Source organism: Vulpes lagopus, chromosome 2, assembly GCF_018345385.1.
Source record: "Vulpes lagopus strain Blue_001 chromosome 2, ASM1834538v1, whole genome shotgun sequence".
NCBI classification, from domain to species: domain Eukaryota; kingdom Metazoa; phylum Chordata; class Mammalia; order Carnivora; family Canidae; genus Vulpes; species Vulpes lagopus.
Genome location: NC_054825.1, coordinates 71,849,689 through 71,877,504, shown reverse-complemented (window position 1 = coordinate 71,877,504; position 27,816 = coordinate 71,849,689). Strand labels below are relative to the sequence as shown.

At 37.1% G+C, this 27,816-nt stretch overlaps 1 protein-coding gene across 3 annotated transcripts in view; it reads left to right on the top strand.

Moving 5' to 3' along the window:
• The first annotated feature begins 6,238 nt into the window (after window positions 1–6,238).
• Window positions 6,239–27,816, top strand: part of TMEM62 (transmembrane protein 62) — a 32,301-nt gene continuing 10,723 nt past the window's right edge. Inside the window, exons 1-10 of one of the 3 annotated variants that reach the window (XM_041745411.1) lie at window positions 6,239–6,358; window positions 6,972–7,083; window positions 8,684–8,821; window positions 11,349–11,394; window positions 15,870–16,011; window positions 17,702–17,826; window positions 17,964–18,086; window positions 20,192–20,347; window positions 22,309–22,468; window positions 27,273–27,386. In XM_041745411.1, coding sequence (XP_041601345.1) covers window positions 8,782–8,821; window positions 11,349–11,394; window positions 15,870–16,011; window positions 17,702–17,826; window positions 17,964–18,086; window positions 20,192–20,347; window positions 22,309–22,468; window positions 27,273–27,386 — 906 coding nt within the window. In that variant the 5' untranslated portion in view covers window positions 6,239–6,358; window positions 6,972–7,083; window positions 8,684–8,781. Of the gene's footprint in view, window positions 6,726–6,971; window positions 7,084–8,683; window positions 8,822–11,348; window positions 11,395–15,869; window positions 16,012–17,701; window positions 17,827–17,963; window positions 18,087–20,191; window positions 20,348–22,308; window positions 22,469–27,272; window positions 27,387–27,816 lie in introns of all 3 variants that reach the window. The other 2 variants (XM_041745409.1, XM_041745412.1) reach the window with 2 other exon arrangements.

Sequence of the window (27,816 nt, the reverse complement as noted above, 5' to 3'; positions counted from 1 at the left end):
GAGAGACACACACACAGAGAGAGAGAGAGAGAGGCGGAGACACAGACAGAGGGAGAAGCAGGCTCCATGCAGGGAGCCTGACATGGGACTCAATCCTGGGTCTCCAGGATCAGGCCCTGGGCTGAAGGTGGCGCTAAACCACTGAGCCACCAAGGCTGCCCACCATCTTATATTCTATCCAGGCATCTGATTCCTTTAAAATGGTTTTTAAAATAAATAATAATAAATAATAGTAATAATAATAAATAGATATTTAAGCATTGTTTTCTAGGTACTGTGCTAGGCACTTTGGAGAAAAGGTTAAACAAGAGATGCGTTTAAGGGTAGATGAGCTGAATATGAGCAATACTTGGAACACTGTATCACTAACAGATGAACAGCAAAAAGAATCCAACTCTAGGCACAGAGTGAAAGCAGATACCAGATACAGCTGCTAAGCTGTGCACCAGACATGGTGAGCAAACAGGTCAGGTTAGAAGTCAGAAAGCTCTGGGAGAGGCTGCTTCTGAAAAATAAAAATGACACAATACTTCAAGGTTTTAAAAGTGCCAAGTAGAAGTTTAGACAACTGTTTATCAGTTTCAGGTTGAATTAGTGATAAGAACTTGGGAAACAGAACATAGAAAAATCAAGAAGATTTACCAGTGCAGGAAAATGGGTTGTGCCAGCAAAGAATAACTTGTTCTAGAAGAGGAGTTAGCAAAATATGGCTCCAAATCCACCTACTGTCTATTTTTATATAGTCTTCAAGCTAAGAATAGTTTTAACATTTTTTAGATGGTTGAAAAAAGGTCAAAAGAAGAATATCTTATAATACATTTAAAATATATAAACTTCAAATTTCAGCATCCATAAACAAAGCTTTATTGGAATGCTGCCACCTTATTCATTTATATATTGACTATGGCTGCTTTTGCATAATGGTAGATTTGAATAGCTGCAATAGGGATCCCTGGGTGGCGCAGCGGTTTGGCGCCTGCCTTTGGCCCAGGGCGCGATCCTGGAGACCCGGGATCGAATCCCACGTCGGGCTCCCGGTGCATGGAGCCTGTTTCTCTCCCTCTGCCTATGTCTCTGCCTCTCTCTCTCTCTGTGACTATAATAAATAAATAAAAATTAAAAAAAAAAAAGAATAGCTGCAATAGAGACACTCTGGCCCACAAAGCCTAAAGCACTTACGTACTGTCTGGTCTTTTATAGAAAAAATCTGCTAATCCAAAACAAAAGTTTTTTTTTTTTCTCTTTACATTATCATTCTTGAAAACTCAGAAAATATGGATATTCAAAGAGAAGAAAATATAAATGACTTACAATCTCATATAATTTCAGAATCCCAAAATAAAAAATCATTGACAGTTTGTTTTATATGCTTCCAGGTTTTTTCTTTGTGTGTGTGTGTGTGTGTGTGTGTGTGTATAAAATGGCATTATACCATACAATTTTATAAAATACCCATTAACATGTTATTAATCTATTTTCATACTATTAATGTTTTTTCATAACATGTATTGCTTATATGGCTGTGTCATTTTTATTTTTAAGAGTCTTATTGTGGAACATGCAGTGTATTTTGTTTCCAGTTTTCTCCTATTATAAACTTGCTTTAGTAAACATACTTATTGGTAAATCCCTGTAAATATTCGTGTATTTCCTTAGGGTAAATTATTTTAAGTAGAAATACCAGGTTGAATAGAGTGCACATTTAAATGTTTTTAATGGAAAAATTAAGTATACATTTATTGTATTTTTATTAAATGTTTCTCATAATAATTTATGGTAAATATTTTATAATACTAAAGGTTACATGTAACATATACCTTAAAAATAACAGTAAAATGAAGACTGTATCCACCATCAGCTTAAGAAATAAAAGCTGACTTTTAAATATTAAAAAAATAATAATGGCACCTGAGTGGTTCAGCCAGTGGAGCAGAGTGTGTGTCTCTTGATCTCAGGGTTGTGGTTTCAAGCCCCCATGTTGAATATAGAGATTACTTAAAAATATAATCTTCAGGGTCTCCTGGGTGGCTCAGTTGGTTAAGCAGTCAACTCCTGATTTTGGTTCAGGTCATGATCTCCAGGTCCTGGGATCAAGCCCTACATAGGCCTCACACTCCACAGAGAGTCTGCTTGAGGATACTTTGTCCCCCACTGCCCCTCCCCCCTCTTGCTCCTGTTTGTGCATGCACGTGCTCTCTCCCTCTCTTAAATAAGTAAATCTTTTTAAAAATTAAAATCTTAATAATGTGGCCAACATATTTCTCTGGTAGTTTTCAATTTTACTTGCTGAGTTTGGTGCTAACTTTAGAACCAAAAGTTAGAAAAAGTTTTCTAACTTTTGATGAGGGCATTAATTCTCTGCATTTTTTTTTTTTTAAGGCTTTTGGATTCATGCTGCATTGCAGGGATAGCAGAGTTGCATTTGTATCTCAGGAATATGAAAGCTGACAACTCTGACTGTTTTTCCATCTGTCATATTCATTTAAACACATGTAAAGAATGGATCTGATGTCATCCAAACTTGCTGTCATTGATTGCCTCATTCCAAAGTGGCCATATGGGGACGCCTGGGTGGCTCAGTGGTTGAGAGTCAACCTTCAGCTCAGGGAGTCATCCCAGGGTCCTAGGATCTAGTCCCACATCGGGCTCCACACAGGGAGCCCACTTCTCCCTCTGCCTATGTCTTTGCCTCTCTCTGTGTGTCCCTCATGAGTAAATAAATGAAATCTTTTAAAAAACCAAAGTGGCCATATGGTCATTGGCTCTTTTACTCAACCATAAAATGACATAAATGGTAATCAAGATTTTTTTTTTAAGGATTCTAAGTAATCTGTATACCCAACGTGGCTCAAACTTACAACCCTGAGATTGAGTCGCATACTCTACTGACTGAGCCAGCTTAAGACATTTAAGACACCTTTAAATGTGATCATTTTAATAGTAACCTAACAGCAAGCTTCCCATGTTTACTTTTTAATTTAGTGTATATACATATATTTTTTATATTTACTATATATATTTAGTATATATATATTTAGAATATACTATATATTATATATAGAATATACTATATATTTATTATATATGTAAAATAAAACCTTTATACATATGTAAAATATATATATTCAAAGGTTTTATTTATTTGAGAGAGAAAGAGTGAGAGGGCACAAGCAGGAGGAGCACTAGAGGGAGAGGGAGAAGCAGGCAGGCTCCCTGCTCAGCAAACTCCTGATGTGGGATTTAATCCCAGGATCCTGGGATCCCTGAGCTGAAGGCAGATGCTTAACTGACTGAACCACCCAAGCACCCCCATTTCAGGTTCCTTATACAGAGTCTTAACTATCTAGATGAAATTCTCCTCCAATTTGTTTTCCTAAAGAGTGAATAGTGCTCCCTAAAAAGCTGAAAAACTGGTACCTACTGATGTTCATAGTAGCAGCATCCACAATAGTCAAAAAGTAGAAATAATCCACATGTCCATTGACAGATGAATAAATAAAGAAAATGTGGTATATTTATACAATGAAATATTCAGCCTTAAAAAGTAAGGAAATTCTGATACATGCTATAACATGGATGAAAACATTTATTAGGGGATGCTATATATTCTATTATTATATTAATATTATATAAATATTAATTATATTTCATGGGAACAACATTTTAGTTTGGGATGCTGTAGAGTTCTGGAGATGGATGGTGATGGTTGCACAACAATGTGAATGTACTTAATGGCACTAAAATATATACTTAAAGAGGGGTAAGATGGTAAATATATACTTATCACAATTTTGAAATCTAAAAATCTTTACATACACAAACTTTTTGATTACATTACTTTAGCTCTCCACAGGAATAACTTCAAAGAACAATGACTTAATACAATATTTTTGGATTTTTAAAAAATATTTATTTGAGAGAGAGAAAGAGAGTCCATGTGAAAGGAGGAAGAGGCAGGAGAGGGAGAGAGAGACTTTAAAGCACTAAGTGCAGAGCCTAATGCAGGGCTCAGCCTTACAACCTGACATGACCTGAGCCAAAAGGAAGAGTTGGATGCTTAGCTGACCTAGCCATAAGTGCCCATATTTTTGGATTTTTTTTTTTTTATTTATGATAGTCACAGAGAGAGAGAGAGGCAAAGACACAGGCAGAGGGAAAAGCAGGCTCCATGCACCAAGAGCCCGACGTGGGATTCGATCCTGGGTCTCCAGGATCTCGCCCTGGGCCAAAGGCAGGCACCAAACCGCTGCGCCACCCAGGGATCCCTATTTTTGGATTTTTAAACAAAGTATCAGAAATGATAATCTAAAGATAATTTCTACATGTTTAATTAAAGTCACATAACTCAATTTATAACTGTTGATGATGTACATTGCTTTTGAAATGCCCAAGCAATACATTCTCCCTTGACTTTAGTTCTAGGATATTTTGCTTCTGTGGTGCATTGCTGCTTGCTCTCTTTATAAGATAACAAATCCGCCTTTCTCCTTTAGGTGTCAGGAACTGAGAATCATCTTGTATAATGATTTGTGATGTATTAGCTGAATTCCCTGAAGAATCACTAAATAAATAAATAATTCCTGTTTCTACTTACTTTGAACACTGTGAGGGAAGCTGCTTGGTTACAATGCAGTGTTTGCAATCCAGACTGCTGGCCTTTGTGAATTTAAACCATGTTGCCTGGGATGCCTGGGTGGCTAAGTGGTTGAATGTCTGCCTTCAGCTCAGTGCGTGATCTCCAGGTGTTGGGATTGAGTGTTGCATTGGGCTCCCTGTGGGAGCCTGCTTCTCCCTCTGCCTATGTCTCTGCCTCTCTCTGTGTGTCTCTCATGAATAAGTAAATAAAATCTTTTTTTAAAGTAAATAAAATCGTAAAAAAAAACATGTTTCTCAATCCAAAATATCTTAATAGCATGTCCATTCCTATCATCTATCACACATGCTTGTATTCTATTTCTGGAAAATGATTCTCATATTTTTAAGTTCTTCCAAGGCCTCTCCAAATGCATGTTATTTGTGTTTTAAATCAGATCATCTCAACCATATCTTCCAAATTTGGTTGAAAGATAGCTATACAGATATTTTTCTAGTGCAGCATTAGACAAAACCAAAAACTTGATTCAAATGGGCAATACTTTCCATACATACACTGTAGCCCTAGTTTTTTTGTCACCTGGGTTCCAAAAGGCACTAACTTTTAACTATCTCTTTTTCTTCCCTCAAATATCCAATCAGCTGTCAAATTCTGTAGTTTCTGTCTTTACAATTACTTTACATCTGATTCTACCTTTCTAATCTCAATGTCACACTCTCCCATCTTCCTTATATTAAACTTAGGTGTATTTCTCTCTACATAGGTTTCTAAGATAATGAATCATGTCTTTAGCTACTTGTTTCTTTATATTTTCTGCTTAGATAAATGTCTTGCTTTCCAAAGGTACACAAAAAGTATTTAATAAATTGAAATAGTCCTCACTTCAATATTGACAACATATCCCAAGAAAATAACTCAAAGTGGTCTTTAAAAAAGAGCTATTTGTATAAAAATGTTTTCTTAGAAGCACCTGGGTGGCTCAGTCGGTTAATCAGTGGCTTTCTGCTCAGGTCATGACCCCAGGGTCCTGGGATGGAGCCCTACATCTGGCTCCCTGCTCAGCGGGGAGTCAGCTTTTCCCTCTGCTCCCCCTCCCTTTCATGCGCGCGCTCTCCAATACATAAATAAAATCTTTTTAAAAAGTTGTTGTTGTTTTTTTTTCAGAACACCGGTATGTTTATTCAGAATGTTTATACAAAAATGTTTATTCAGAACATTCCGACCATAATAAATAATCCAAAAGTTCAACAATAGCAATGGTTAGATAAGTTAAGGGCAGGACTCTTAATTCTCCTGTATTTACAATTGATTAAATAAAGGACATAACATGGGAAAGGGAAACTACATAGCCAACTGTGTACGAAATCAGATCTAGGAAAAAATAACTACAAAACATACGTATTACATCTCTTGGAAACACGTTGTCAATGGTCAGAAGGGCCGAGAGAAAGCCAGCTGTCACATCTCTACGGTAATTTAAAAGGCGTCCTCATAACATACTTTGATTCTCACAAGCCTGTGAAGTAGGCACGCGAAGCATTACTAATTCCGTTTTACGGGTGAGCAAATCGACCCACAGGGTCAGGAAATGATTGACTAAGGCGGAGCCAGGACTTTAGCCTCCGCCTCCGCCTCCTGGGTCAGGGTTCTTTCCCTGCCACGCCTCGGCAACCCTGATGGGCGCCGGGGGCTCGGTTTCCTTTATCTCACCCGCATTCCGTTCGCCACCCCAGCGCGGAGAGCCGGGCCGCGGGCGAGCGGCAGGTGCACGCCCGGGTGCGGGTGCGGGTGCGGGTGCAGGTGCAGGCGCCGGAGCAGGTGCGGCGCCAGCGCTCCAGCCGCGCCTCCCGCCCGGGATCATAGAGTCCGGAAGTGAGGCCAGAGCAGCCCCCGCGGGCGCCGCACGGGCCGAGCCGCGCACAGCAAGTGCAGCGCCCGGGCGGCGGGCAGGATGGCCGCGGGGCTGGCCGTCAGGGTGGTCGCGGGGCTGGCGGCAGCGGCGTTGGCGGCCGTGCTCTTGGAGCACTACGGCCTGGCCGGTCAGCCCTCGCCTCTGCCCCAGCCCCGCGCCTCCCGGAGCCCGCACCCCGCGCCGGGCCCCGGCGCCAGCAACATCTTCTGGGGTCTGCAGGTGACGCAGCGGGAGCAGGGCGGGGGGTAGGTGCAAAGCCCGCAGCACGCGGTGAGACGCGGACAGTTTCCGCCGGGGTGCGGCTGGGAGCCCTGTCCTTCCCTGGGATGTGGGGGTGCGGGGGGGTGCTTCGTTCTTGCACCGCATCCTTGACATTTCCTTCCGCCTTGAGAGAGCTGCCGGGTGGCCTGCCCGTGCTGCCTCCTCCTGACCCACATACCTCTGTTTAATACCTGCTTTCGGCAGATATCCGACATTCACCTGAGCAGGTTTCGTGATCCAGGCAGAGCTGTAGACTTAGAGAAGTTCTGTTCAGAGACTATTGACATCATTCAACCAGCTCTCGTCCTGGCAACAGGTAGGGAGGGTTGCCGTACTGTCGCGTTGTTCTGTGGCCCGGACGGTAGAATGCTGGCACTTTGGGGATGCTGGGAACACGACAGCCTCAGCCCCAGGCGAGGCCTCCTGTAGAGGACATGGGACGTTGTAATTTCCTTTGCCTGTGGATAACCGAGTCAAGAGGCAAGCTAAATGACTTGCCGTCACAAGGTTTTGTCAAAGCAGCAGAAGCAAGGCTCATGATTCTCGTTAGTATACGGTCCGCTGTATCTGTATCCGTTCGTTGCAGTTGTCCAGAGAGAATTAGGGAAAGCCCTTTAGCCACAGGTCAAAAGTTTTCCCTCTCTTCCTTCCTTCCTTCCTTCCTTCCTTCCTTCCTCCTCCCTCCCTCCCTCCCTCCCTCCCTCCCTCCCTTCCTTCCTTCCTTCCTTCCTTCCTTCCTTCCTTCCTTCCTTCCTTCCTCTTTATTTTTTGGGGGGAGGGGAGGGGCAGAGGGACTCAAGCAGGCTCCAGGCCTTGGGCAGAGCCCACAGAAGCTCCATCTCAGGACATTGAGATCATGACCTGAGCCCAAATCAAGAGTGGGATAACCTACTGAGCCACCCAGGTGCCTCCAAAACTAACTTTTCCTTTTTTTTTTCTTTCCTTTTTATAGCATTAGTCAATTTTATGTTGTCAATTGTTGAAGCATAAAGTGACTTAGGACACTTTTTTTTTTTTTTTCCATCTTTTGGTACTTCTGTGACTTGAGTTCTCTAGAATCTTCAAACTATTTGCTCCTAAAATGTGCTGGAGGAAAAGCTAAAGGAGTGTCTGTCTTTTCTACTGGGGATTCATATCCTACCTACCCTACTCAAACACTCTGCTGATATGATGGTTTATCAGTCCTCATTTTATGGAAAACCTCTATTTCAATTGTCCATTTAGTTTTCCAGAAATTTTTGTATTTCATTGTCCAAACCATACCTTCCAGATTGCTTCTTGTTGTAAAAATAACTCTTGCTCAGATTACATATCCTGATTTGGGGTGTGGAAAATATGTTTGTCATAGATCTCAGGCATATGCCCAGAGTGTTGGAATTTCTTATAGTTTTCATTTTTACAGAGTTTTACAATGCATTTTGTACCACTTTCTTTAAAGATAACTTTTTTCAGAACCCATTTCTAGTATCACAGGAAGTTAAATAGGTACTTGCTAACCTATACTAAACAAAGTCCTTGCCAATAAAATTTTATTTTATATGGCTTGCTTTTATTCTTATACATGTTGAGTACCTTAAGTATCTTTGTTCCATCAGTGTGCATTTAAGAGCTTGTTTGGAGGTTCTAGCAGGGGAGCGCAGCTACTCGTATACCCTTGACCGAAGAACGGTCCTCCTCTATCGGGGATGGTCGTCCTCTTCGAGCGCACAGCTTCGGGAGGGACGCACATGGAGCGGTGAGGGAGGAAGGGGACACCCGCCTAGCCAGCCAGATCAGCCGAATCAACCCTGGCGATCAATGGGGTGACAGATGTCGTAGCCAGATCGCCCTCACATCCTCAGTGTGCATTCAAAATCATTTTTTAACCCTCTGGGGTTTCTTTTGCATCAAGATTTAAGTCTTATGTAAATCTACAGGAGACCTGACTGATGCCAAAACAAAGGACTACTTGGGATCCAGGCAGCATGAGGTAGAATGGCAAACTTACCAGGGCATTCTGAAGAAGACAAGAGTCATGGAAAAAACCAAGTGGCTTGATGTTAAAGGAAATCATGGTAAGAGTCAAGACCCACGTATAATTAGAACTGGATTTTTTTTTCCCTTCAAGAGCCTAGATTCTCCAATTTAGAATATAAAATTATACAATGGAACATAGTTTTAGTTATACTGAAGGCACAACTCTGAAATACAACTATATTATATGATTTTAAAACTTCAGATACCACTTTTAGCCTTTGAGGGAAAGTTGGGATGGTCTTTTCTTCTTTACATGAAGAAAAACTTCTAGCGAAACCTATGCAGGAGATTGTTTAAAAATATAACCATTTTAGGTGTATGGCTGGCTCAGTTAATAAAGCATGCAACTCTTGATCTAGGGTGATGAGTTTGAGCACCACATTGGGTGTGGAGCCTACAATCAGTCATACACACACACACACACACACACACACATGCATAAATACATATATAGAGATAGATAGGTGTACATTTTGCTAATAGAACCACCACTCATAAATCTATATACAGTATAATTCCATTTATGTGACATTCAAGAAAGGGCAAAACTATAGAGAACAGATTGTAGTTCCAAGGGTTGGGGGCCGGAGGAGAGGCTGCCTACCAAGAGGCATCATGAGAGTATTTCGAGAGATGATGGAACTGTTCTGTATCTCCATTGTGGTGGATATATGACTATGTGTTTGTCAATATGCAAAGAACTGTGTGTACTTCACAGTGAATGAATTTTACTGTGTATACATTAAAAATTAAAATTGCAAATAAATCTCTATGTATGAGAAGAGAAATGGGTAATCCCTTCACATTTTTTACATTATTATTGTAGTGTTAGTAAGGAAATGAACTCTTCTACAAAGTGTGTAAACAGTAGGTTTGTTGACTTTCTTAATGGTTAAGTACTTGTTCATTTGATTATTAATTGCTATTGTGTGCCTAAATATTTATGTTTAAAACTATTATTTTAAACAGATAATTCTGACTGGTGAAATATATAGTTTTGGTTTGATCAGAAAATGCTGTCTTTATAGATAGTTCTTACAGAGCAGCTAGGAATTATTAATTGATGATGAGTTACCTGGCTTATAGCTCTTTCTGGTATACCTGTAAGTGGTTCCCAATTGAGGATGATTCAACTTATGGTGGTTTGACCTCTGATTTTTCAACTTTACAATGTATGAAATTGATACCCATTCAATAGAAATTATATTTCAAATTTTGAATTTTTATCCTTTCCTGGGCTAGTGATATGCAGTATGATACTCTGGTGATGCTGGACACGATCACCAGGGTAGAGAGCCAATAAATAACCTTGTAACCATTCTGTGCCCAAGCAGTCATTCTGTTTTTCACTCTCAGATATTCAACATGACATATTCTATACTTTATTATAAAACAGGTTTTGTGTTAGATGATTTTGCTCAACTATAGGCTAATGTAAGCATTCTGAGCATGTTTAAGGTAGGTGAGGCTAAGCTCTGACGTTCAGTAGATTCAGTGTATTAAATGCATTTTCTACTGAAATATTTTCTACTTACTATGGGTTTGTTTGGACATAACCCCATTGTTAAGTTGAGGAAGATCTGAATTTACATTTCCCTTTTTTCTTGATCCTTAGTAGTGGTACAGGTCAAATTCTTTAGCAATAGAAAGCAAGCCTGTACATATTTTAAAAAACTTTTTCAAGCCAAGCTACTGACTTATTTTAAGTAACAAATATCAGACTTTTGTGATTAGATCTTGTAAACAGAGCTTGTCCTTTGGAGTTCATAATCATCTAATTTGACCGGTATAAGCATAAATGCTTATAGCATGTATTTATATATATGTTTATGTATTATGTTAAGATAGGAGGAAACTAATTTTTATTAAGATTTAACTATAACAGTGTAGTTCTCTTAGTAAGAAGATTACATACACAATAATGTTTCTTTCAGCCTAAATTGGATTTAACAGCTTATTCTCCAAAGTTACTAGAAATGTAGTGGATTCTTAGAATTCTGAGCTGGCAAGTAATTTTCTTATTGCAACCAGGCAATCAAGCTCTATGAAATCATTATATTTCCAGATAAGTGTTCTATTACATCTTTTACCTTACTTCTTACCATTATATAACTCCTTTCTTACTGAATCTTTTTAAGATTTAAGAAGAGAGGGACTTAGGTCCTATTATCAAAGTGATCAGTTGTTTAGGAACCCTTGGCATGGATCCATGCTGTTTTAATTATATAACAGTCCAATCCTACAATTACAAATTGATTTATTCTGAATAGTATATAATATCGAAGTATTTGTTATTCTCCAGTATACTAGGTGTCTTAAATAAGCTTCCAGATCATCTGAATTCTGTTATCAAGTTTTATAAATTATTAGGCTAATTTATTGGCATTCTCCCATTTAAAGTGTTATTGAAAGTACTGTCATTTTTCTTTAGTCATTAAGATGTTTATATTTTCTTTTTCATGTAGGTGGTGTTCGCTCTTTTTTTCCCCAAAATTTTATTTCAATTTTAGTTAACATATTCAGGAGTAGACTTTAGTGATTCATTGCTTTTTTCTTTTTAATTAGATGCATTCAACATCCCAAGTCTGGAGAGTGTCGAGAATTATTACAGGTACTGTAATAAATAGAATACAGACGATGAGGCAGCACAAGGAGGGTGCAGTCAAGTCAATGAATGGGTGACAACATTTTTTAGCAGACAAAATTTCTATCTAAAGAATCTCTAGTAATTTAGAATTTTTTTGTATGTGTGTGTGACAGATTCAGTTCTTTTTTCCCCAACATTTTTTCTTTCCTTTAATTCCTTTTATTTCATACACTTTAATGCTTTTTATTGGCTAATGATACTTTAAATATTTCACACAAACTTTTTTTTGCCATTGATATATAGCAGAAGTCATTTTTTTAAATAAAGATTTTATTTATTCATGAGAGACACAGAGAGAGAGGGGCAGAGGCACAGGCAGAGGGAGAAGCAGGCTCCATGCAGGAAGCCTGATATGGGACTCGATCCTGGGTCCTTTGGATCATGTCCTGGGCTGAAGGTGGCTCTAAACTGCTGAGCCACCTGGGCTGCCCAGAAGTCATTTTTTATTTTAATTTTTTTACTTAGATATAATTGACATATAACATTATGAATATATAACATGATTCGATATTTGTATATATTGTGAAATGGTAACCACAGTAAGTCTAGTTAACGCCTACCATATATGTAGTTAAAAAAGACTTTTTTTTTCTGTAATAAAAAATCTATTCTCAGCAACTTTCAGATTTACAGTAGAGTATTTTTTACTTAGTCACCATGCTATATACATCAGAGTCATTTAGATTAGAGCTTGTTACTAGAGTACTGTTGATTTTTGGAATACTGAGAAACTGATTCTCTCAGCATCTGTAGTGGTTGAGGAGCCCACTTGGTCATCCTGGTTGCCTTGTCCTTATGTCAAGGACATAAGGAATGTCATAGGAATGTCATAGGAATATTAAAATTTTCTTTATATGTCATGAATGTGAATGAATATGAAAGGCTCTTTGAGTTAGAAAACCAGTTCTCTAGTTTCAGTGTGTTTGGATTCTTTTAGTTTCAATTTCACTTCAAGTTCTAGAGTTTTCCACAGCTTTGTTCTACATTGTCCATCACTAAAGTAGTGAGAATTTGTTGAGAGCCCATCATTAGCTGGATAGCATGAGAGATACAAGAGCTAATATTAAAAAATATGTCCTCTACCTTTAAGGAAGACCAGTTGAGGGAGATAAGAATTGTTTAGGAAACAACTAGAAAAAACCTTAAGGGATGACTGATGAAATTCTAGGTTATTTGGTACACATGATCATCATTATGAGAAATTGGAAAGGGCAGAAGTCAGCATGGGCTGGACATAGAGGATACTTTATTATTGAGATACAATTGACATATAACATTGTATAAGTTTAAGATGTACAACATATTCACATGATACATTTATATATTGTGAAATGAGGACCACCATAGAGTTAGCTAATACTTCATCACTATCACACAATTATCATTTTCTTGTGGTAAGAATATTTAAGGTTTAGTCTCCTAGTGACTTTGAAGCTTATAATACTGTACTGCTGATTATAATTACTATGCTGTGCATTGATCTCCAGAACTTATATATCTACTAGTTGCAAGTTAGGATTTTATAAAAGAAGTAAAAATTGTGTCTATTCTTAAGGGTTGCATTTAGGGAAGAACTTTTGAGGGGTATATTTTAGGCAAAACACCAGAGCTTTAAAAGCTAGAAGGAGCTTTTAGGGGCAGTAAGAAAACTGGTATCACTAGAATAAAAGAACATTTTGAGGACTGGTATGACATTGGGTAGGAAGCTTAGGGCCAGTTTATGGAGGTCTTAAGTGACAAGTATAGACATTTAGACATGTTGGATAACAGTTCATAAATCCAGTATAGATTCCTAAGGAGAGAAGTCACATAATGAAATAATATTTTATAAAGGGCAATCATACAACAAAAAAGAAAACAAGATAGGGATGATAAGGAAAAAAGAGGGAGATTGGAGTTTTGTAGAACAGAGAGGAGAGTCATGTAATAGTCCAGTCATGATATGGAAGGGCTTGAATAGAAGCATACCTATCTAACAAAGTCCATAGATATGGGGAAGTAACATCAGCTGGAGGGTAGCAGTTCAAACAGCATTGATTAACATATAATTAGAATCATCATAATAACTTGGAGGTTGAGATTGTATTTTTTTTTAATGTGAGGAAGGAAAAGGTCAGAGATGAAAATCTTTCATTTTCTATTATCTATTTGTATCTTTTTTTTAATTAATTAATTATTTATTTATTTATGATAGTCACACAGAGAGAGAGAGAGGCAGAGACACAGGCAGAGGGAGAAGCAGGCTCCATGCACCGGGAGCCCGATGTGGGATTCGATCCCAGGTCTCCAGGATCGCGCCCTGGGCCAAAGGCAGGCGCCAAACCGCTGCGCCACCCAGGGATCCCCTATCTATTTGTATCTTTGATGGTGACTCTGGAATGGAAATAAGAAACATTTTCTTTTCTTTTCTTTTTTTTTTAAAGATTTTATTTATTTATTCATGACAGATGCACAGAGAGAGAGAGGCAGAGACACAGGCAGAGGGAGAAGCAGGCCCCATGCAGGGAGCCTGATGTGGGACTCGATCCCGGGACTCCAGGATCATGCTCTGGGCCAAAGGCAGGCGCTAAACCGCTGAGCCACCCAGGGATCCCCTAAGAAACATTTTCAAAGAAAAATTAACAGGACTCAGGATCTCACTACCTATTAGGAGAATAAAGCCATTAGTCACGTGAAGTTTATTTATATTTTTGTTTCTAACCACCTAACCTTTATCTGAATTTTTAATAAACAGTATTTTAATAAATGGCCAGAGATATGAACATTATAGAAAGATCAGCCTGAACGAAAAAATCTTAAAGCTAAATCTTGATCTTAAGAGTGCCCCAGAGAATGCCAAAATCCAGAATTCAAAAAATGTTAATAGCTATAATATATTTTAACCTCTGCTTTCAAATAGTTGAGTTTACTTTTAGATAGTGGGCTTTAATGTATTAAGAATGTAGGAATGGTGGGCAGCCCCGGTAGCTCAGCAGTTTAGCGCCGCCTTCAGCTCAGGGTGTGATCCTGGAGACCCAGGATCGAGTCTCAGGATGGCGTCTCAGGATGAGTCCCATGTCAGGCTCCCTGCAGGGGGCCTGCTTCTCCCTCTGCCTCTGTTTCTGCCTCTCTCTCTCTGTGTGTCTCATGAATAAATAAATAAAATCTTAAAAAAAAAAAAACAATGTAGGAGAGGAAGCAACATATGTAAAATTATAAGATCTGAAAGAATAACTGAAAACAAATTAAGCAGGAAAAACATAAGTAACAATCTTAATGAGAGAAAAAAAACCCCAAAATTTGAAATTTCATTTTTTAAAGATTTTATTTATTTGAGAGAGAAAGTGCACATGTGCGTGCGCACACATGAGCAGGGGAGGAGCAGGGGGAGAGGGATAAGCAGACTCTATGCTGAGTGCTGAACCCATTGTAGGGCTGGCTCCCATGACCCTGAGATCATGACCTGAGCCGAAATCAAGGGTTGCAGGCTTAACTGACTGAGCAACCTAAGTGCCCCCTTCAAAATAGAAAATTTAAAAATACCAGGAAGAGAAGCAATAGAACTAATTGGCTTTTAATTATTAATATCTGTGATAATATATTTATTTTATGATATGTTTGATGGCTATTGTGGCTTAAATATAGCTTCCTGATAGCATATTAGGTTTCAAGAGTTTATTTGTATTTTTCCATATGTGTCTTAGCTGCTTTCTTATAATATTTGACACTTGAGTAATATTGGTATGTCCCCAGTCTGTACCTTCCTTCACATTTATTCAACAAATACTTAATGAATTCCTACTCTGTGTGCTATGTTACCCACTCTTTCCCCTGTTCTTCACTGTCCAACCTTATAGATACCTGAACACTGCTGATACTTGAGGAGTAAGGACTTTCATTACCAAGTGTGTACCCTGTGTGTGTTACCAACATATTTTTAGGGATTGAAAAAGATTTACTGACCCAGACCTAACTAACATTTTTCTCCTGGCTTCATGATTTCATCTTTGCAAGGCTTCATTGTGAGTTAAGCCTCGGTAGTTCTGTTTCAAGATATAAACACCTTTTTTTATCTCATTACACCAAGAATTCTGTTAAGTACTTAGTAGGTCCTCACTAAATTTTTCAATGATTGATAACTAGCATTTCACTGAATTCTGATTGATCTCTTTTTAAATGTTTAGTGGACTACCATAAATAGTCACCTATTTCTCTGCTTTGCTTAGTGACCTTGTGTTTAATTACTTATGAATTAGTTTGCCTGAATCTTTGTAGACAGTGGGGGAAAAAGATTTTTAGAAGTTCTTTTAATCAGCTTATTGTGGATCTACTTTATGTATTTCTCTGTCAGATTAGGAAATTTTCAAAGGGAGGCAAAATATAGTATGATATACGGGAAGGATAAGCTCATTCTGTCTTTTTATGATTGCACTAAAACTTTCCTGTCTTGTATTTTTTAGGAAATATTCTGCTGTACGTAGGGATGGCTCTTTCCATTATGTCCACAGTACTCCTTTTGGCAACTATTCTTTCATCTCTTTGGATGCCACCCCAAATCCAGGGCCTAAGAGACCCTATAATTTCTTTGGAATTTTAGATGAGGTACAGTAAAAATCTCACTTCCCTTTGTAGCTAATCTATTTTGTTTTTTCTTGGATAAATTTGGCTCACTTAAGGTTATCCGAGGTAAACAAATTTTTATCAGAGGGACAAGCAGAGGGACAAGCAAACTTTGTGCTCAGCGGGGAGCCCAACTACAACAAATATCAGCTCACTAATGAGCACATGCCCATATGCAAGACATGTGCCTGTATGTAAGAATACAAGAGTGATAAGATCAAATCACTCACCTCTTAGAAGATTTAATCTAGTGGAGGGACATAAGACTAGTGCAGAAATAACTATAATAAAGGGCAGAATTTGCTAAGTGCTAGAAGAGATTCAAAGTGATATAAGGGTTCAGAAGACCTTGAAATCATGTGGATAGAATATTATAAAATGCATTGTGCTATATTAGGCATTTTATTTAATAAAGGTATATTTTGTTTCTTCCAGTTGTCTTTAGACAGAATTTATTAACTTGTCATTTTAAAGCCTATTCCTTAGAGTAGTGTTAAGATATGAATCAAAGATCATCTGCATGAGAATCAGTTGGAGTCTTATAAAATGCAGATTCCCTCGCTTTCCCCAAGATTTACCAAATTAGAAACCCTGAGGGTACAGTCCAGGATTTCATTGCTATAAGCACTATACATGTACAAGTATTTTTGAAATCAACTTCACGAGGGATGATTTATATACAATAAAATGTATTCATTTTAAGTCTTTGAAGACTTTTGACAAAAAAATGTATATGCTAGTGTAACTGTCACCACGATCAAGACAGGATATTTCTATCATCCCAGAAAGTTCTCTTGTGTAGTCAGTCTTCACGCCAATCCTAGAGAACCACGGATTGGTTTTCTGTCGGTATAGATTAGTTTTGTTTGTCCTAGAATTTTATGTAAATAAAATCATACAGTATGTACTCTTGTTTTTGGCTTCTTTTGCTCAGTGTGTTTCTACAATTCATCTGTATTACTGTGTTTGAGTAATTCTTTCCTTTTTATCACTACATAGCATTCATTGTTTGGATATATACTTATGGTTTCTAGTTTTTGGCTATTCTGAGTAGAGCTGTTATAAACAGGTGTAAGGCTTTTTTTGGACATATGTACACCTTATTTTAGAAGTTTAGTTTCAAGATCCTCTTTATTAATTGCAATGTAGTATATAGGGCTGAAAAGATTAGTGGTTCTTCTCTATTTCTATAAAAAAATATATTATTAAAAAATCTTTTATTTTTTTTTAAATTTTATTTATTTATTAATGAGAGACACAGAGAAAGAGGCAGAGCTAGTCAGAGGGAGAAGCAGGCTCCCCACTGAGTAGGGAGCCCAATGTGGGACTTGATACCAGGACCCCAGGATCATGACCCAAGCCAAAGACAGACGCTCAAGGACTGAGCCACCTAGGCACCCTTGAAATTTATGTCATTTAAAGATTGTTCTTTATTTCTCAATTTCCTTATCTATCAAAAGGGATAATGCTGCCCTACTTAGCATGAAGTTATTTTTAGGACCAAATGAATTATAATATATATGAAAACAGTTTGAAATTTATACAGGTCGATACAGGTCATTAATTAGTAGGGTTTAGGCCTTAAACATACTTATTATTATAAAACTTCAAGGGAGATGTTTAATTAGCCTGAGCTCTAATTAAAGATCCTTTTGTTTTTCTTCCATTTCAGAAACGGATGGAGGAACTTCTGTTACTAGCCAAGGAAAGTAGTCGGAGCAACCACAGTATTTGGTTTGGACACTATACAACATCCACTATCCTTTCTCCATCACCTGGAATTCGGTCATTAATGAGGTGAGGCAGGTTTCCAAAATTAAAATTAATTGTAATTCTTTTATGTTAACTCTACCTGTCTTGCTCTACTGAAGAGATCTACTTATTAGTTTGGCATCACAAGTTATCTGCACATCTATTTCTTTTTCATCGGTTAGTTCAGCTACAGCTTATTTGTGTGGACACCTCCATACACTCGGTGGACTGATGCCTGTTTTGCACACTCGTCACCTCCAGGGCACTTTGGAACTTGAGGTGGGAGACTGGAAGGATAACAGAAGGTAAGGGAAGTACCCCACAGAATAAAACTTACATGTGTAAGTTTTGCTAAAACAACAAAAGTTTCCTTATTGCTATCATGGGGTGATCCCAGTTAAGGAAAAACTTGTGATATCTCTAAGTTTTTAAAGTAATACAGGTATATTATGTATGTCACTACATTAAAAACCTTGTTGCAACAGTTATGTTTGCCATCACTATGTTACATTGTTTCAAGATGCATCCATTAGGAAATAGATCTCAAACTCTACTGTGTACAACAATTGTGGAGGAGTGTATTAAAAAATAACAATTTTGAAGCCTTGTCTTCAGAGAATTTAATTGTGTTGGTCTGGTTTAGGACCCAAGAAATTGCATTTTTTTTTAAGCCCACCAAGTGCTCTATGGACCACACTTTGAGAAACAATAGAACTGGAAATATATCACCTCCTGAATTTTATATCTATCTTTGTAATTATTATTATAAAATGTTAGTGATTTAAGTTCTTCAAATACATGATAGTTGGTTTTATAAAGATTAAAATCTATGAGAAAACGTAACCTTTTTATCAAAAGCATATCAAAAGTATAGTTAGTTAAATATATAGAGAAAAATATTTTGAGGATAGCTAAGTACAATAGCTTAAATGTAGATGAATATCATATCGTTTATTACCAATTGCTGTTAAATTTATTCAAACTCATTTTTCTAAAGATACTAGTTATTCGATATTTTTTTAGCTGAATATGTTTTTCTATTGTTAACTACTTCCTTTAATTAAAAGATAGCTTTACATCTTGAAAGGTACTTACTCATTTCAGTTGACTCTGCTAGAAACTAAGAGCTATGCTTGAAGCCTGTAATCAGTTGGCAACTGTAATTACTTTGGGCTAAGACCTGTCTATTCATGACCATGAGGTTGTGGGCTGGGCTCAGATTGCTTTCTACCAGATATCCTGCCTAATCCTTGATCAGCTTCCTTATTTCTTATAAATGCTACAGTTACAAGTTAAGTGATGTCATGAGATTTACTCTCTTTCTCTTCCCACCTGCTCTCCTGTGTTCCAACCCTGGAGTTTTATCTGGAGTTTTACTGAAAGGACCTAACCTTTACCTGCCCCTATATACTAATAAGTTGTATTAGTATAATAGAAGAGTTTTTAAAAGTTTATTAGTAATATTAGGCTAGGCCTTGTCGTGGATGCAAATAAATCTAAATAAATCTGTGGCTTACCACAACAGATCTTCATTTTTTCATTTATATAAATCTGGTATGAGCCAAGGCATCTCTCTTCCATGGGGCAACTCAGAGATTCAGACTTTCTCCATCTTATAATGCCACAATCTCAACACCTCAATTCCAGGGTAGGGAAGAGAGCATGGAGAACTCACACCCACTCTTAAGTACTTTGGACCAGAAGTGTGATACATGTCACTTCTGTTCACAGCCCATTGACCAGAAATAGTCACATGGTCCCAACCTAATACCAGGGAGACTTGGAAATGCAGGGGAGCACGTGGAGTATTTGGTGAGCACTGTTGTTTCTGCCATAGTTAATCATTTCTTTTCTCAGTTCAAAAAGTAGAAAATATAAAATTTTGGTTATTCTTTAATGAATATCTGTACCTTTCACCATGCATTTAAAAAAACAAAAAAACTTTTTGTTAATTTCTTTGAAATTATAGAAATAAAGGTTTAAAAGAAGAATGAACAATTTCTAATTATGTTCATGTTAATATTAGCATTTTTGATGAGATGAAAGAATATCAGGTATTATGCTTATGATGAATGTCTTAGGTTCAAAATAGTCTTAAAGTATAGAAACCAAACAAATTGATTTATTATCAAGCATTAATTTAAAAATGAAAGTGTGTATGCCATGTGCCAGGCATTGTTCTAGGGCACAGTTAAATTCATGTCTTTTATGAGATCCCATTTGTGACAAGTGTGAAGTATAAAGTGGTAAGGGCAAGAGAAGGACAGAGAAACAATATTATTTACTTTGAATTCAAATTCATGATCTCAGGAAGTATAGTTTTATATTTTTACATTTGTTCTGTGTATAACCTTCATACTCTCTTATAATATGAAGTGACTAAATTACCTTATTGTATTCTGGTCTCTAGGTACCGGATCTTTGCTTTTGATCATGACCTCTTTAGCTTTGCAGATTTGGTCTTTGGCGAGTGGCCTGTGGTTCTTATCACTAATCCTAAGTCACTTCTATATAGTTGTGTTAGACATGAACCACTAGAAAGACTCCTTCATTCAACACACATCAGGTATGTAGCAATTTTTCAGCATTTACTTTCAGCTTGATATTAATGGAGAATTAGTCAATGTGACTGTAATGCCATGTGAGAGCTATGAGATGCTGTTCTTTAATTTTCTCAACAATCTAAACATTATGTAAAGAGAAAATGCTTACTGTTTCATTCCCATTCAGTTAAAAAATAGGTAATTTTTAAGCTGCTGAAATTTAAAAACCATCCAGAAACCCATAATCCTACCACTATAATTTTTGTGTATTTTATTTTCATGTTTTGCATTGCTGTAATCATATTTCCCTCCCTCTACCCCCAAATAGAGCTGTTACTGAATTTCTGAGTTTTCCTTCTCTGGCATTCTCCTTAAGGCAAGTTTTTACATAATTTTAACAGTAGGGCACAGTCTATTTTAATTCTTACTTTTTTCTCTCAACAGAGAGAATGTACCACAATTTATCTAACCATTTTCCTATCCTATTGGTGAACTCTTAGATTTTTTTTCTAACTTGGGAATGAGCATCTGATGAATGTAGATTCTTTTTCATTTGAATAACTTCTTTAGATAAAGTTCTAGAGGTGGGAGTCTAGGTGAAAATATGAATTCCTTTATGATTATAGATAAAGATTGTCCAATGACTTTTTTTTGTAACAAATCATTATTCTTTTAAAAAAATATGGTAAAATATATGTGTAACATAAAATATACCATTTTACCAGTTTTTAGGTAGGTATTCAGTTCAGTAGCATTAAAGTACATTGATATTGTGCAGCCATCACTACCATCCATCATCAGAACTCTTATATTCCAAAACTGAAACTCTATACCCATCCAACATTAACTCCTCATTTCTCCCTTCCCCCAGCCCATGGCAACCCCCGTTCCCCCATTCTACTATCTGTCTACTCTAGAACCTCATATAAGGGGAATCATACAGTATTTGTCCTTTAAATAGCTGGCTTCTTTAACATAATATCCTCAAGATTCCTCCATGATGTAGAGTATGTCAGAATTTCTTTGCTTTTTTAAGGTTAATATTCCATTGTGTGTATATACAACATTTTATTTATTCATCTGTTGATATTTTTGCTTCTATCTTTTGGCTATTGTGAATAATGCTACTATGAATGTGGTTATACTCATTCAAATCCTTGCTTTCAGTACTTGTGGGTATATATCTAGAAATGGAATTGCTGGACCACATGGTAATTATATGTTTAATTTTTTGAGGAACCACCATACTGTTTTCCATAGCGGCTGTACCATTTTACATTACCACCAGCAGTGCATAAGGTACCCAATTACTTTTTAAAACAGATACTAATTTATAATGTTACCAGTCAATATGAATACCAATTTCACAGCACTCATCATTTTTTGGATATTGTACTTTTAAAAAGATATACTAAAATAAATAAATAAATAAATAAACTAATCTGGAAAAAATGGTATCGAGCTGTTTTAACTTATTTTTTGGCCAGTAGTGGAATGACTCTCAGCATTTTTTTGATAGGAGACATTACATTCTCTGAAATGGCCTGGTAGCCTTACCTCAGTTTGTGACATTGCTTCTTGTGGACAGATATGTTGGGAACCAAATAAGTGGATGGTAGGATTAACATTAGATTAACAAAGTGAGGTGTCTATGTCTATTCTTTTCCTATGTGAAAAACCAGGACTTTAGGGGTTTATCAGAAAGAACTTTGCATCTATCCCAGCCTTATATGTTAAAAGAAAATTGATTTTCCTTTCTAAAAAGTACAAAAATAGTTTCTTACCAACTCAGTGTTGCTGAATTACACAACTCCAAAAGCCATCATTCAGAAAGAAACCAGATCATATGAATAGCGGTCATGGGAACAGTTATACCATGTGATGGTCTACCTAAATTTCCATTTTTTCAGGTTGTAAGAGTTATTCTCCTTTCTAAAACCTGAAAATTTCTAAAACCACATGCTTATCTATGTTCTTATTTTAGAGTCCTGGCCTTTTCCTTATCCTCCATTACTTCTGTCACAGTTAAGATTGATGGAGTTCATTTAGGGCAAGCTATTCACTTGTCTGGTCCTATTTTCATACTGAAGTGGAACCCAAGAAACTATAGTAATAGGACATGTAACATAGAAGTCATTGTCCAGGTAAGTTAGTAATTTTCAACTTGCTATGTAAATGATTTGGCTGTAACCACACTAAACTCTTATGTGGATTTTGTTTTGTTTTGTTTTTTCAGTCAATTGATAGAGATGAAACTAAGTTAATTAAAAATTTGAGGGGAACCTGGGTGGCTCAGTTGGTTGGGCATCTGACTCTTGATTTCAGCTCAGGTCATGATCTTGGGATCACGGGATGGAGCCCCACATCAGGCTCTGTGCTCCACATGGAGTCTGCTTGTCTCTCTCCCTTTGTTCCTTCCCTTGCTTGCCCACTCTCTTTTTCTCTCTCCCAAACAAATAAATAAAATCTTAAACAAACAAACAAACCTTGAATGCACTGGATTTAGTATATTCTGAAAATGGGCACTCAGGAGTAATTCTATTAGACAAAAACCTGAATCCTTAGTGTACAACTCCTGGCCACAGTCCTCCTTTTTGAGCCCCAGGGAATCATTCTTTTATTTTCCTTCAACTTTGACTAGAGTTTTTTAATAATGGGAGCAAATTTCCCAACAAACCCAAAGATAATAGGATAAGTCAGAGAGACACCTGGTGGCTCAAAGATTAAATGTCTGCCTTCAGAGAGATGCCTGGGTGGCTCAACGGTTGAACGTCTGCCTTTGGCTCAGGGCATGATCCCGGAGTCATGGGATCAAGTCCCGTATCAGGCTCCGTGCATGAAGCCTGCTTCTCCCTCTGCCTAGTCTCTGCCTCTCTCTCTCCATGTCTCTCATGAATAATTTTTTCATAAGAAACATGGGGAGAGAGAGAGAAAGAGAGAGAGAGAGAGAGAGAGAGAGAAGCAGGCTCCATGCAGGGAGCCTGATGTGGGACTCGATCCTGGGACTCCAGGATCACGCCCTGGGCCAAAGGCAGGCGCTAAACTGCTGAGCCACCCAGGGATCCCCATAAATAAAATCTTAAAACAAAATAGGGTAAGTCAGAAATGGGTATTTATGTACCTATGCCTTTGCTTGCTATCTCCAAGTACAGGAAAATTGTGTCACTATTTTAAAAGCTCTAGGATAGAGAATTTTCAAGGCATCAGGATTTTTTGTTTGTTTGGGGGAGTATGCATTGATAGCATATATAGTAATAGTCTGCTTGCTATTCCAATTCAGCTTGTGGGCATTTAATTCACTAGTACCTGCCAGAGTACTAACTGGTCATTCATTACCAAAATAGAACACTTCAGTCAACATTATTAAATTCTTTAGAGGATTAGACTATGCTAAGAAATTAGTTTCTGGGGAAAAAAAAATCTGTCAATTTCCACAATTTTATGATTTGATGACAGTTTTTAACTATTTCATCTTCTAATATTAAGTCTTAGTTTGAAGATTACCTGAAGTAATCCTTCAGAAAATATAATTATTTTCATTATCTTTTGTGCTTTTGTGTGTGTGTGTGTGTGTGTGTGTGTGTGTGTCACAGAGAAGGGTTTTAAACACAAAGGAGCTGTTTACTGAGCTCCTTCTAAGGAAATGCTGGACACTTAAAATTTTTTACTTAACCTGTATAACGGTCCTATATGGTAGGGAGTTTTATCTCCATTTCATAGAAGAGGAAGCAAGAAAAGGCGCTTTGCAATGCCACCCATCTTTGAAGTGTTCTCCTGAGGAGGAAGAAGAAACTCATGGGGAGGATGTGGAAGGAAGGATGGCTGGGGATGAACCCTTTATGTCCTTTCTATTAGAAGTTGGATCATTTGCAGAAAACCTGAAGGTGCAAGCGCACCTAGAATAAATTATTCCCTATCTTTATAGTTAGGAGGAGAAAGTAGGAGCAACCATAGGAGACCTGTTCACTGTATGAAGGGAACTCCCAAATCCTTGGATTGGCTCAAAATGCCAGCTTCTATAATTTTATGAGGAAAAAACCATGGCTCATGGTCCTTGAAACATTTCTGGCTGCTTAGTTAAATCCTAGTAAAACTATGAAAATGTGTATACTTTTTACATGTTTAACATTTCTTGTGTTATTTTGTTTTTACATAAAAAACTCTACATATTTAAAGAGTATAATTTGATGAGTTTTGACATACATATATATCTGACCATATCTTGACCATTACTACAATCAGCACAGTCTATCGCCCTCAAAAGTTTTGTGTTCTTTTGTAGCTGTCTTCCTTCCACCCTCATGTCCAGGAAACCACTGATCTGTTTTCTTTCTATATAACTTTATTTATTTATTTTTTATTTTATTTTATTATTTATGATAGTCACAGAGAGAGAGAGAGAGGCAGAGACACAGGCAGAGGGAGAAGCAGGCTCCATGCACCGGGAGCCCGATGTGGGATTCGATCCCGGGTCTCCAGGATCGCGCCCTGGGCCAAAGGCAGGCGCTAAACCGCTGCGCCACCCAGGGATCCCTCTATATAACTTTAAAAGATTAGTCTACTGAATATTAAATAGGGACCTTGGTCCCCTCATTTATCAATGGGAAAGTTCTATTCTTTTAAGTATAGTGTACTATAGAGTCTGTCTGAGAAAAATCTGTGACAGAAGACATGAATTTATTATCTTATATTTTACTTACTTACTATTTTTATTGAATGTCTATAGTTCTGAGCAGCCTAGTAGCAACTAGACCTTTAAGTCAATTTTCAGTGTGGTTCCTGAATTAGTAGCATCAGTGGGAACTTGTTAGAAATGTAAATTCTCAGGTCCCATACCAAACTTCTGAATCAGAAATTCTGGAGATGGGACCCAACAACCTGTTTCAACAGTGCATCCTGGTGATTCTGATGTGCACTAGAGTTGAGGACCAGAACTTTAGATTATTGTGTCCACTTTGCTAATTGAAAGAGCAGACTCCCAAAATCTCTATCTCAAAATTAAAGACAATCTCTGCTTTAAAACAGGAATGCATAATTTAAAGTAGGAACATTTTGAGCAATAAAAGTTTGATAAACAGAAGTACAAGTTCTTTTTGCTCTTTTAAACTTTGTATGATGGGGAAATTTAAAAATATATGCAAGCTATAGTGCTATAATGAATTCCCATGTATCCATTAGCCAACTTTAGCAGTGATGAACTCATGACCAATCTTGTTTCATCTATACCGCTGCACCACGAATGTTGTTCCATCTGTAATATGATAATATATATCCCTAAAAGAACTATTTTTAAAAATGTAACCATAATATCCTAACACACCTAAAAATCTATAGTAACTCTTAATATTCAACTATCCAGCTACTGTTCAGTTTTCCCAATTAATTGTATATATATATGTGTGTGAGTATATATATTACATGTGGTTGATTCAAATCAGAATCCATACAAGGCTCTAATACTGTGTTTAGCTGATTTGTCTCTTTAGTCTTTTTAAGTCTACAGGTTCTCTCTCATCTCTCCTTTTTTTTTTTTTTTTTTTGTAATTTATTTGCTTTGGAAACTGGATCTTTTATCCTATAGTTTTCTGTATTCTAGATTTATGTTGTTTACATTCATGTTGTATCATTTAACATGTTCCTCTATCCCTCTAGTTTCTGTAATTGGTAGTTAGATTAGGAGTTTGATCAGTTTTGAGTCTTTTTTGTCAGGAATACTTCATTTGGTATTTTATGCTTTATCAGAAGCCTGTGATAATCTATCTGGTTGTCTCTCATTTAGTAATGTTAGGATTGACCATTGTATTCAGGTGTTGTTAATTTTATCCAGTGGTGTGCTTGTAAATATCAACCAGCTTGGGCATGTTTGAAGGGGGAATCCAGGTATGTTGTGTTTCCCTGCTTTATTACAATTTCCATAGTATAAATATTTTTTACCATAGCTGGTTTTAAGCTACCAACACATCAACTGGCCTGCAAAATTCCTGAAAATTTAAGAATTGGCTTTTATGAGCCTGTCAAACCAGCTCCAGCACACTGCTGGGTTTTCCCTCCGTTCGTTATGAAGTACCTAATCAGCTTTTCTGAAGGATTTCTAGCAGCTATTGATGGCCTTGGCCTAGATCTGTTATTTCATTAGAGTTATAAAATTGTGATATTCAAATTGGCACTCCTTATAAAAGGAGTATTAATTAGAATAGTTCCATAAAGAAAAATTTTCCCTTATCTATTTGGTACCCAGATATAGAAGTACATAGAGGAAAAGTGGGATAAATTTTTAATTCTTCCCCCACCCTCCATTTTCTAAACCAATTTTCAGAATAATGAGTTGCTTCTCTAGCATCTGCCAAAGGTAATCAAATGAATCTTTTATTTTTAGTGTCATTATGAATTTAAAAAATTTTAAAATATTTACATTTGGTGTGTTTTAATCCATTGCATTTATATTTTTAATGCTCAAGTTGCACCTTTGGCTAGTGGGAACCTCTCCAAGTTGGCCACTGTCTTTGGATATAATCCCAGTAGTCTGTTAGCTTTCTTGCTTTCTGGTATGAAGGTATTCTGAGCTCTTCCTGTGTATTTCTTGTTAAGAACTGAAATCAGCTATCTCTAAAGAGAACTGATCTTGTAGTGAGAAATTTTATTTTGAGAGTATGATCTGGGCACTAGACCAGCTGGCTCATTGCTTTTGGGTTTGATACTATTTTTAGGTCTTTTCAGTGAGCAGAGGAAAAATACAAATTTTCTTTAAGAGAAATACATTGTGAATACACAATTCAAATTTTACAGAGTTTAAAAGAAGTTATATTTAAAGCACTTATAATAATGAAAGCACTTAAATGAAAAAATAAAGCTAATCAGAGATAGCTAACAAATGTTATTGGAAACTTAATCTTGGAACATTATATATATATAAATATGCATGATAGTCACTGCTGTGTTTATAACTAGGATTCTGCTGGAAGAAGTAAGAGTGTTCACCACATATTTTCTGTTCAAGAGGATATTCATCTCAGATTTGATCCCCTGGCATCATTTATTCTCCTTACCGACCACTGCATCGTGGTAAGTAAATTAAACTTTAGATTAGGTCCAAAGTTGTAATATAATCATCACATGGTGAGAAAGACAAATCTTATAAAACTTAGTTATTTGTCTAGAAGAATAAAATGCTTTAAAGTGATTTGAATTAAAAGAAGTAGAGGCATTGACAAGTAATACCTGTTTTGGAACTTGGTTCTTTTTTTTTTTTTTTTTTAAGGTTTTATTTATTCATGAGAGACAGAGAGAGAGAAAGGCAGAGACACAGGCAGAGGGAGAAGCAGGCTCCATGCAGGGAGCTTGATGTGGGACTTGATCCCGGGTCCCCAGGATCATGCCCTGGGCTGCAAGGCGGCGCTAAACCACTGAGCCACCCGGGGCTGCCCTGGAACCTGGTTCTAGCCAATACCATAAAACCAGGATAACTAAGGAAATTATAGGAACTGTGTAAAAT